The sequence below is a fragment of the Vicia villosa genome, unplaced genomic scaffold (genome assembly GCF_029867415.1).
Source record: "Vicia villosa cultivar HV-30 ecotype Madison, WI unplaced genomic scaffold, Vvil1.0 ctg.004827F_1_1, whole genome shotgun sequence".
Classification (NCBI taxonomy): domain Eukaryota; kingdom Viridiplantae; phylum Streptophyta; class Magnoliopsida; order Fabales; family Fabaceae; genus Vicia; species Vicia villosa.
Window position 1 is genome coordinate 116,951 of NW_026706520.1, and position 12,886 is coordinate 129,836.

At 28.8% G+C, this 12,886-nt stretch overlaps 1 protein-coding gene across 1 annotated transcript; it reads left to right on the forward strand.

Annotated features, from left to right (window-relative positions):
* The first annotated feature begins 1,876 nt into the window (after window positions 1-1,876).
* LOC131642334 (uncharacterized) lies at window positions 1,877-2,398 on the forward strand. The gene is made up of 3 exons (XM_058912598.1): window positions 1,877-2,047; window positions 2,125-2,256; window positions 2,336-2,398. The coding sequence occupies exons 1-3, from the start codon at window positions 1,877-1,879 to the stop codon at window positions 2,396-2,398; spliced, it is 366 nt and encodes a 121-aa protein (XP_058768581.1).
* The last annotated feature ends 10,488 nt before the right edge of the window (window positions 2,399-12,886 follow it).

Genomic DNA, 12,886 nt, shown 5'->3' on the forward strand with positions numbered 1-12,886 from the left:
TGCAGCTAATTCCGCAGGTAAAAGGAAGAAGATGATGAATAGTAAAGAGGACATGTTGACCAGCACGCGTGGCATTTCCCCTTCTTTTCATTCGCTGGTCAGCTCGCGTGGGTCCCACCTGAAACTCTTGAATGCTGACTAATCCATTGATGCACTCTCTATCCATGTGCACCATGTGACCTCCAATATGAGCCACAAGATCAATCTATATCATCATCTAACGCTCATAAACACGCAACCACACCATGCTCCCTCAGAATAGCGCCACACCAGATTATATTTATTTATATTTTCTATTTTATTTGATTTTCTTTGCAAAATTAATTTAAAATAGTTTTAAAAATCAAAAAAATATAATAAAAATATTTTTAGGTTGATAAAATAATATATTATTTTTTGACACAAAAATATTTTATTTTTCTTAATAATTGAAATATTTTGTTTAATTAATTAGATAATATTGTTATATTTATCTTTTAATTATTTCTAACCTATTAAAAAGTCAGAAAAAAATATTTTCTTTTTATTTAATCAAGTTTATATATTATAGAATAATTTTGTACATATTTAGAATATTTTTCTCTTTAAGTTTAAATTATTTGTATAATTATTTGTATAATTATATGTTAATTAGCTTAATAATTTCCAAAACAACTTCAAAAATCCCAAAAAAAAAATTAATCTTATTTTAAAATTAATTAACAAGAAACTTGGGCATATTTTAGACTTAATTTTTTTTAGGTTTAAATTTTATTTCTAATTCTTAGCTTTTTTAATTAAATTAATTATGCATTAATTTTAATTAAAATCAACCATCCACAAAAAATCCAAAAACACTTCCTTTTATCTTATTGCAATTTAAATTCATAGATAAGTGTATAGGTTGTCAAAATCATGTAAATAACGTAGTTTACATTTCTCGCACAATCGATGTAATAGCGTAGATTTATTTTCCGCATTTTACATTCCCGCACTTTAATTAGTGTACATATAAAACTGCGTGTATGTCGAAGATAATAACTGAAGCGCTAGATCACTAATTTCAAAAGACAAAAATATCTGAAAATGAAACACAATCACACTTGCACCTCTTAGGGTAATCCCTCTGTTACTCTTTTCAAAATCAATTCTACTGTTTCAAATACAATTCAAACAATTTCTTTCTGTATCCAGTCAAAGAAAATTTTCTAAAAGGAAATAGGAAAGGACCTTATAAACTCAGGGTAGATCTTCTATTTGCTTGCTCAAATCAAACAAAACAACAAATGTCTCATATATCATTGTTTTTCAAAACTTTCAAAAAAAGACAACATTTTGTATATATCCAAACAATGATCATTACGAAGTTAAAGATCTTTTTTTTCAAAACATCTTTCGAAAGATAAAACACTTTGTATACATCTGCACAAGGATCATTACAAAGTTAATTTACAAAGGTATTTAAAACCACATACAAGCATTTCAAAGCAAGACAAATGATTCAAACAAGTGAGCTAAGCAATTAAGAGCCCATGGATAACCATGGATACAAAGGGGTGCTAATACCTTCCCTTTGTATAACCTACCCCCGAACCCAAAATCTCTTACAGGTCTTTTTCTGTTTCTTTTATAAACCTTTCTTTAATTGGATAAAATAAAAGTCGGTGGCGACTCTCTGATTTTCAAAACTCAAAATAAAAGAAGAGTCAGTTCGTATCTCACAAAAAAACCGAGGACGACACAATGCTACAAGGAAATTTGTCCTCTCCTTATAAGGATTGCCACTGAAGCATGTAGGAATCCAGAAACATTCACTTTTATTACCAAAGTTGTTGATGAGTTGGATAAGTGCATACTCAAGTTTCAAATTTGTGAAGTAAATGGTGCACAAGTGAATATGTTTCTTAGCAAAGTTAAAGAGATTGAAAGTAATATTGATAATTTAACACATGTCAATGGCTTCAAAAAAAGACAAGGCGGAAAGGGTTCAAAACGTAAGAAAGGTTGGGTCGAAACTAAACTTACCGATAGAAAGAAAAATGGTGGTCCAAGTACATCTCAGATCAATGTATTATTTAATTAGTCATTTTTACTATTATAGTTAACTATAAAATTTACATTTTCTAAAGTTTATGTTTCTTGTAGTTCAATACTGAGACGTTAAAGATTGTTGAAAGTAGGAAAAATGAAAATTTAGGTGGTTCGCAAAGACAATTGCAATATGAGGGGGTCGATATGAACGCGCATATTTGGCTCAATGATGCATACAACAACATGGTGAGCTAATGGACGGACAGTGGAGTATATTAATACACTATAAAATATTTATTGATAAATGGATTTGATATTTATGCAGAAAAAGAGTGAAACTTTAAGTTCATTTGGTGACACAAGTTTTACTAGCTTATTGACGGTATGAGTTAATAACTAAATTAATATCTCTTTCAATACAGGAAAGTCATTTTTTAAATAACTCTGTCTTTCAAAATTATAGGAAAATAATCAAAAATATACAAGTGGAAGAGAACTAGTGTTATGGATCTGTTATGTTGATATAAAATTCTGCATATTTTTGGGGTTGTTAATGAAGCATAATGTATATTTTTGGGGTATGTTGTCAATTAGTGGATCAATATTTCAGACATATTTTTTGGATCTGTTATTTTGCTATAGAATCATTAACAGGAGGGTTGTAATTAGATTATTAACTATTGTAATTATTCTGCAATGTATTAGTTTGGACATGTACATGAACATATTTTGGACCTGTTACCAAGAGTATGAGATTAGTTTATGAACATGTTTGTTGGACTAATATTTTACTATATATTCAGTAACAGGAGGGTTGTAATTAGTTTATGAACTATTGTAATTAATATGCAATATTTAAATATCCACTCTGCCATAAAAGTCCAACAAAAATGGTTGTACGTAATAGGTGTTGTGTTTAAAAGTTTTGAGCTTGGTAAGTATTCAATTCCATAAAATTGAAATTTCATGAATACAATATTAAGTTGTATGATTTTGTGCCTAACATAATTTGCAAAATTAGCCCAGACTTAACAATAAACATATTCATGCAACCAAATATTCGAGTCAATAATCATAGAAACAATAAAAAATTAAAAATAAAGGTAAAAATAAATGATTATAATAAAAATGTTAAACTTTATGAAGTACAATTCATTTATTAAACTTCGACACATTGTCAATTTCAATAGTACATTTTAAAACGTAGAGTCTTTCATAAGATACATATCATATATTTATTAGTGTTGAAATGGCCCATGCCAAAAGCAATTTATTCAGGTACGACATGCCGAGGAACCTACAAAATAAAAATAATTAAATTAATTAATAAACAAATCTCTTCTGTTAAAAACGTGACTATATAAAACATAATAAAAAAGTAAAAAAAATACCATGGCTCATGCTAATAATCATAGAAATATGATTGTTAGCATTTTGTGGCTCTACAATCTTTGACACACTTATCAAAATCCGCAACTAGTTGTTTTCCGAGACATAATCCGTCACACTTTATTTCACAAAAAGACTCTGATAAGCATTCAACTTGAATTACAACTAGCATAATCATCAACATCAACACAACAACAAATTTTATTAGAGAACCTTCCATTGCTTTTTCAATATTTTCTTTACTCAGAATCAAATAAATTTCTTAGATCTATGAAGTTTCGGCTCTTACAAATGACTTACTGAGAAAAAGTTTAACATTAGACCTTAATTTATAGATAAAATTTCTTAAAAGCCTTATGCGTTCATTAAATGTACTTTATGGAAATTTATTTAAAATATATAAGGAATTAACTCTGTTAAATACTCTATCCAATCCATAATAAAAGGAAATTTGTACTTTTTAGATAAAGTCAATAATAATATTTCTCAATAATCATTTTATGAAAACCTATTAAATTATAATTTCAATTTTTATTATTTTTGTAATACCCTATTTAATTCTTTTTAGAAAAATAGTAATGATGTTGGTTGAGATAGAACTAGATGGCAAAATGGGCATTATGATTTAGTTGGAGGGCAATTGTGACATTTTGCTCACCATAAGTTCTAAGGCTTGTTTGGTCCCTCATTTTGTTCCAAAACAGATTTTTGTGGGAAGAAGTTTAGAAGCGTGAAATAGAAGAGGAAGAGAAGAGAAGGAAGCCACTCCAAGAACTTCAACCCTTGCATGTTCAAGAATCTGTCCCAAAGCTCCGATTTTCGTCCAAATCTCCCTTGCCCCAGCTCCACTTCGTTCATCTAAGGTGAGTCCATAGATAGAAAATGGGGTTTGACTCATTTGGGAACTTTTGGGGTTTAAGGGTTTTGAGAAATTAGGCTTAGATCCTTGCTAATAACATGTTTTGATGTTGTTGATTGCTTGTTTATACTGTATGTTGGCTGGATATACCCTTAATTTGTACATGCAGATGAAATCAAGGGGTTAAAGTACCCCAGGACAGAACTGATGAGTTCTGCATTTTTTCTGTTTCTGCTATGAGCCGCTAAGCGGGCTAAGACCGCTAAGCGGTACTGGGCATTTTTTTTCCAGAAATTCGCGGTTCCGCTAAGCGGGCCCAATCTTCCCGCTGAGCGGAGGATGCTGTTGTGAGAAAAATAAATATCGCGAGCCCGCTAAGCGGACGTGAGGCCGCTAAGCGGGAAAACAATTGTGGTTCGCCACTGTAAAGCCCGCTTACGGGCCGCTAAGCGGCTAGTGCTGGGCAGAACCTTATTTTTCCTTCCCCTGAGGGCAGTTTCTGATTCTAATCGTAATCGGACCCCTCCTTAATTGTTAGCACGCATATGTACGTCTGATGAGTAGTGTTTTATAGCACCTTTTTACCTTGTTTCCGTTTGGCTACTCACGAATGAATATTATACGTAACGTAGATATGCTACCCAACAACTTTGTTTATTCATTTGAGATTAGATATGAATATTATGATGATAAGATGATACAATGTGTGTGGTGTCCGATGTTTCGGTTAAACAGTCGGATTGAATTGCTTTGTGTGACTTTACGCTTGTTATGCGTGTGTATGCATGAATCGAAGCGGGCCAGGGGCTAGGTTGATTTATGACTCGGGCTTTGTGATCAATGAGTCGTCCCGGGCTTTGTGATCAATGGGACAGCCCCGATCGTGCGATCTTGGGCTCACACCTGAGCTACCGTTGCAGTGTGCTTGTGAGGGTCTGGAGGCTTTCCCACTTGGTGTTAACACACTTGCGTGCTCGGTATGGTGGGGTTATGTAACCACGTAGGTTAACACATAATCGGTAACTCACCTCTAGTGGGGTCAAGTAGACTACACACTAGGCTTTCGCCCGATGGGCTCACGTGTTAAGATGGCGTGTTGTACTTGATGTCAACACACGTGCGTAAAGGTGGCTATTGGGACAATGACGCCCTTTCGGCTAAGGTCATCTCGCGGCCAATTAGGCTTGTGCGAACCCATTCAACCATTCTTGCAGTGTGCTTGTACAAGTCTCTTGACATTAGACGTGGGTGTAACTCATCGAGGGTGTGTTCTGTAACCTAGTCGAGGCATTAACGCGCTTCTTGATTCCTCGTATAAGGATACGGGTTTTGCATACTTGTTTGTGTTAGATTTGTGTGTTTGTATGTGATGAGTCCAATGGTGGATAAATCATTTGGTTGCTCCGTACTTGTACCGGATGTGAGGATTACCCGAATCCATGGCGGATTCGTTTGTTTTGCATGTACCCTTTAGATCCGAGTGGACTAATAGGATAGGCGGGCTCACTGAGATTTAGTAATCTCATCCCATTCCAATTCTATCTTTTTCAGGTGGCTCAAGGCAAGATCGTGGCAAAGGCAAGGCGGATTAGTCCTTTGGCGTTGATGCTAGATATCATCTTTTGTTTTCATTTTATGCTTTTGTAGTACTCTATTGGATATTGTACTATTTTAGATGTATTATCATTTTGGCCATGATACATTCGGCTCTTGTACCTCGTGCTTGTGATGTTTTTATTACTATCTTTCCGCTGCGACATTATGTAATTATTGTCTTTATGAACCATATATAATACTTTATGCATATTATTCTAGACAAAATGTGTGTAGGGTGTTACAATTTTCTAAAATGGATAAAAAAATTCATAGAAAAAAGATATAATTTTGTGACCATCTACTTAAACTATACTTAATTTAATGAATTTTTTTACTAGTTTTTTCTTTACAAAATATTTGTGATGCTTAAGAAATCATATTAAAATAATCTATTACCAAAAAATATAGTGTCCAAATACAAATATCGTTAAAACAATTTTACACTAACATATCGTATTACTATTTCAATAATAATAATCCATATTTAAAAAATTAGCATAGAAATATTGTTAAAAGACAATAACATTGCAAAAATAATATATATTAAAGATTTGCTATTTATAGTTTTATAATAATATGTTTTCATAGCATTTCATATGTTTGGGAAAAAATAAAAAATATGCTATTTTTATTAAAAAAATTCTATAATTAAAATATTTTTTAATAGTTTCTTATATAACTCGTGATGGCGAGCAACTACATGACATAACATTAGTGAAGAGAGAGAGAGACAGAGAGACAGAGAGATAGAGAGAGAAGGTTTTAAGAGAGAGAAAAAGGTTTTAATTAATTCATGTGTTACTAGAGTATGAGAACTTATCTTTATTTCATAGTCATTGCATGTTTATGGGTTACAACATTGATCGATGTTTAAAACTTAAAGGACATCATAATGAATCTACCAAAGAAAGACTATGACAAAATTACAACCTTAAAACAAAATTTTGGACAAGTTTTCTTAATGAAAAGAGAGATGATAAGGAGAAGGAAAAACATGATGAGGGTGGAAAAGGGATTGTAATTGAGGATTGCAGTTAATGTACACCAGGTTCAGCACCATGATGAATACGAGACCAAAGATAAAGTGTTTATTGATGAAAATATTAATGAGCAATTAAAAGTAGACTTGGAATAATATATTACTATTTCTTTTATCTTTTATTTCTCCATGCGCCTCTTCTATTCTTCCTCATTGCTTTTGATTAATTTTATAACCAAAAAAAATTTAATAAGGTTAAAAAATTAATCTTGGTAGATAATTCAACATACAATTGCTTTTTTCAGTTATAGTTAATGAAAGTTTTAGAAATGAAAAATAAAATCAAAGGTAAATTTACTTCTTTGGATTCCATAACATGTGCCTATTTAAGATTTTAAAAGAATGTTTAGGAAAAAAATCATATTTAACATTTAAAAAATTGTTTAATATCGTCATATTAGAGTTTATTAACTATCCACTCTGCCATAAAAGTCCAACAAAAATGTTTGTACATAATAGGTGTCGTGCTTAAAATCTTTGAGCTTGGTAAGTATTCAATTCCATAAAATTGAAATTTCATGAATACAATACTAGGTTGTATGATTGTTTGCCTAACAGAATTTGACAATTAGCCCAGACTTAACAATAAACATATTCATGCAACCAAATATTCGAGTCAATAATTATAGAAACAATAAAAAATTAAAAATAAAGGTAAAAATAAAGGATTATAATAAAAATGTTAAACTTTATGAAGTAGAATTCATTTATTAAACTTTGACACATTGTCAATTTCAATAGGAAATTTTAAAACGTAGAGTCTTTCATAAGATACATATCATATATTTATTAGTGTTGAAATGGCCAATGCCAAAAGCAATTTATTCAGGTACGACATGCCGAGGAACCTACAAAATAAAAATAATTAAATTAATTAATAAACAAATCTCTTCTGTTAAAAACGTGACAATATAAAACATAATAAAAAAGTAAAAAAAATACCATGGCTCATGCTAATAATCATAAAAATATGATTGTTAGCATTTTGTGGCTCTACAATCCTTGACACACTTATCAAAATCAGCAACTAGTTGTTTTCCGAGACATAATCCGTCACACTTTATTTCACAAAAAGGCTCTGATAAGCATTCAACTTGAATTACAACTAGCAGAATCATCAACATGAACACAACAACAAATTTTATTAGATAACCTTCTATTGCTTTTTCAATATTTTCTTTACTCAGAATCAAATAAATTTCTTAGATCTATGAAGTTTCGGCTCTTACACATGATTTACTAAGAAAAAGTTTAACATTAGACCTTAATTTATAGATATAATTTCTTAAAAGCCTTATGCGTTCATTAAATGTACTTTATGGAAATTTATTTAAAATATATATGGAATTAACTCTGTTAAATACTCCATCCAATCCATAATAAAAGGAAATTTGTACTTTTTACATAAATTAAATAATAATATTTCTCAATAATCATTTTATGAAAACCTATTCAATATAATTTCAATTTTTATTATTTGCTAAAATGGATAAAAAAATTCCTAGAAAAAAGATATATATATATATATATATATATATATATATATATATATATATATATATATATATATATATATATATATATAATTTTGTGACCATCTACTTAAACTATACTTAATTTAATGAATTTTTTTACTAGTTTTTTCTTTACAAAATATTTGTGATGCTTAAGAAATCATATTAAAAAAATCTATTACCAAAAAATATAGTGTCCAAATACAAATATCGTTAAAACAATTTTACACTAACATATTGTATTACTATTTCAATAATAATATTCCATATTTAAAAAATTATCATAGAAATATTGTTAAAAGACAATAACATTGCAAAAATAATATATATTAAAGATTTGCTATTTATAGTTTTATAATAATAAGTTTTCATAGCATTTTATATGTATGGGAAAAAAATAAAAAATATGCTATTTTTATTAAAAAAATTCTATAATTAAAATATTTTTTAATAGTTTCTTATAGAGCTCGTGATGGCGAGCAACTACATGACATAACATTAGTGAAGAGAGAGAGAGAGAGAGAGAGAGAGAGAGAGAGAGAGAGAGAGAGAGAGAGAGAGAGAGAGAGAAGGTTTTAAGTGAGAGGAAAAGGTTTTAAATAATTCATGTGTTACTAGTGTATGAGAACTTATCTTTATTTCATAGTCATTGCATGTTTAAGGGTTACAACATTGATCGATGTTTAAAACTTAAAGGACATCATAATGAAGCTACCAAAGAAAGACTTTGACAAAATTACAACCTTAAAACAAAATTCTGGACAAGGTTTCTTAATGAAAAGAGAGATGATAAGGAGAAGGAAAAGCATGATGAGGGTGGAAAAGGGATTGTAATTGAGGATTGCAGTTAATGTACACCAGGTTCAGCACCATGATGAACACGAGACCAAAGATAAAGTGTTTATTGATGAAAATACTAATGAGCAATTAAAAGTAGACTTGAAATAATATATTACTATTTCTTTTATCTTTTATTTTTCCATGCGCCTCTTCTATTCTACTTCATTGCTTTTGATTAATTTTATAACCAAAAAAAATTTAATAAGGTTAAAAAAATAATCTTGGTAGATAATTTAACATACAATTGCTTTTTTTAGTTAAAGTTAATGAAAGTTTTAGAAATGAAAAATAAAATCAAAGGTAAATTTACTTCTTTGGATTCCATAACATGTGCCTATTTAAGATTTTCAAAGAATGTTTAGGGAAAAAATCACATTAAACATTTAAAAAATTAATTAAATATCGTCATATTAGAGTTTATTAAATATCCACTCTGCCATAAAAGTCCAACAAAAATGTTTGTACATAATAGGTGTTGTGCTTAAAATCTTTGAGCTTGGTAAGTATTCAATTCCATAAAATTGAAATTTCATGAATACAATATTAGGTTGTATGATTGTTTGCCTAACAGAATTTGACAATTAGCCCAGACTTAACAATAAACATATTCATGCAACCAAATATTCGAGTCAATAATCATAGAAACAATAAAAAATTAAAAATAAAGGATTATAATAAAAATGTTAAACTTTATGAAGTAGAATTCATTTATTAAACTTTGACACATTGTCAATTTCAATAGTACATTTTAAAACGTAGAGTCTTTCATAAGATACATATCATATATTTATTAGTGTTGAAATGGCCCATGCGAAAAGCAATTTATTCAGGTACGACATGCCGAGGAACCTACAAAATAAAAATAATTAAATTAATTAATAAACAAATATCTTCTGTTAAAAACGTGACTATATATAACATAATAAAAAAGTAAAAAAAAATACCATGGGTCATGCTAATAATCATAGAAATATGATTGTTAGCATTTTGTGGCTCTACAATCCTTGACACACTTATCAAAATCAGCAACTAGTTGTTTTCCGAGACATAATCCGTCACACTTTATTTCACAAAAAGGCTCTGATAAGCATTCAACTTGAATTACAACTAGCAGAATCATCAACATCAACACAACAACAAATTTTATTAGAGAACCTTCCATTGCTTTTTCAATATTTTCTTTACTCAGAATCAAATAAATTTCTTAGATCTATGAAGTTTCGGCTCTTACAAATGATTTACTGAGAAAAAGTTTAACATTAGACCTTAATTTATAGATAAAATTTCTTAAAAGCCTTATGCGTTCATTAAATGTACTTTATGGAAATTTATTTAAAATATATATGGAATTAACTCTGTTAAATACTCCATCCAATCCATAATAAAAGGAAATTTGTACTTTTTATATAAATTCAATAATAATATTTCTCAATAATCATTTTATGAAAACCTATTCAATATAATCTCAATTTTTATTATTTGCTAAAATGGATAAAAAAATTCATAGAAAAAAGATATATATATATATATATATATATATATATATATATATATATATATATATATATATATATATATATATATATATATATATATATATAATTTTGTGATCATCTACTTAAACTATACTTAATTTAATGAATTTTTTTACTAGTTTTTTCTTTACAAAATAGTTGTGATGCTTAAGAAATCATATTAAAAAAATCTATTACCAAAAAATATAGTGTCCAAATACAAATATCGTTATAACAATTTTACACTAACATATCGTATTACTATTTCAATAATAATATTCCATATTTAAAAAATTATCATAAAATATTGTTAAAACACAATAACATTGCAAAAATAATATATATTAAAGATTTGCTATTTATAGTTTTATAGTAATAAGTTTTCATAGCATTTCACATGTTTGGGAAAAAATAAAAAATACGCTATTTTTATTAAAAAAATTCTATAATTAAAATATTTTTTAATAGTTTCTTAAAGAGCTCGTGATGGCCAGCAACTACATGACATAACATTAGTGAAGAGAGAGAGAGAGAGAGAGAGAGAGAGAGAGAGAGAGAGAGAGGGTTTTAAGAGAGAGAAAAAAGGTTTTTAATAATTCATGTGTAACTAGAGTATGCAAACTTATCTTTATTTCATAGTTATTGCATGTTTATGGGTTACAACATTGATCGATGTTTAAAACTTAAAGGACATCATAATGAAGCTACCAAAGAAAGACTATGACAAAATTACAACCTTAAAACAAAATTCTGGACATGGTTTCTTAATGAAAAGAGAGATGATAAGGAGAAGGGAAAGCATGATGAGGGTGGAAAAGGGATTGTAATTGAGGATTGCAGTTAATGTACACCAGCTTCAGCACCATGATGAACACGAGACCAAAGATAAAGTGTTTATTGATGAAAATATTAATGAGCAATTAAAAGTAGACTTGAAATAATATATTACTATTTCTTTTATCTTTTATTTTTCCATGCGCCTCTTCTATTCTACTTCATTGCTTTTGATTAATTTTATAACCAAAAAAAATTTAACAAGGTTAAAAAAATAATCTTGGTAGATAATTTAACATACAATTGCTTTTTTTAGTTATAGTTAATGAAAGTTTTAGAAATGAAAAATAAAATCAAAGGTAAATTTACTTCTTTGGATTCCATAACATGTGCCTATTTAAGATTTTAAAAGAATGTTTAGAGAAAAGAGTTACAGAGTAAACTCGAATATCATATTTAACATTTAAAAAATTGTTTAATATCGTCATATTAGAGTTTATTAAATATCCACTCTGCCATAAAAGTTCGACAAAAATGTTTGTACATAATAGGTGTCGTGCTTAAACTCTTTGAGCTTGGTAAGTATTCAATATTAGGTTGTATGATTGTTTGCCTAACAGAATTTGCAAGTTAGCCCAGACTTAACAATAAACATATTCATGCAACCAAATAATCGAGTCAATAATCATAGAAACAATAAAAAATTAAAAATAAAGGTAAAAATAAAGGATTATAATAAAAATGTTAAACTTTATGAAGTAGAATTCATTTATTAAACTTTGACACATTGTCAATTTCAATAGTACATTTTAAAACGTAGAGTCTTTCATAAGATACATATCATATATTTATTAGTGTTGAAATGGCCCATGCGAAAAGCAATTTATTCAGGTACGACATGCCGAGGAACCTACAAAATAAAAATAATTAAATTAATTAATAAACAAATATCTTCTGTTAAAAACGTGACTATATATAACATAATAAAAAAGTAAAAAAAAATACCATGGGTCATGCTAATAATCATAGAAATATGATTGTTAGCATTTTGTGGCTCTACAATCCTTGACACACTTATCAAAATCAGCAACTAGTTGTTTTCCGAGACATAATCCGTCACACTTTATTTCACAAAAAGGCTCTGATAAGCATTCAACTTGAATTACAACTAGCAGAATCATCAACATCAACACAACAACAAATTTTATTAGAGAACCTTCCATTGCTTTTTCAATATTTTCTTTACTCAGAATCAAATAAATTTCTTAGATCTATGAAGTTTCGGCTCTTACAAATGATTTACTGAGAAAAAGTTTAACATTAGACCTTAATTTATAGATAAAATTTCTTA

Bases quoted from the DNA above. Each gene is read 5' to 3' on its own strand.
- LOC131642334 (XM_058912598.1), top strand. From the start codon at position 1,877: ATGTTTCTTAGCAAAGTTAAAGAGATTGAAAGTAATATTGATAATTTA. The intron at 2,048-2,124 runs GTATTATTTAAT...TGTTTCTTGTAG, and splicing joins CAAGTACATCTCAGATCAAT to TTCAATACTGAGACGTTAAA. The intron at 2,257-2,335 runs GTGAGCTAATGG...ATATTTATGCAG, and splicing joins ATGATGCATACAACAACATG to AAAAAGAGTGAAACTTTAAG.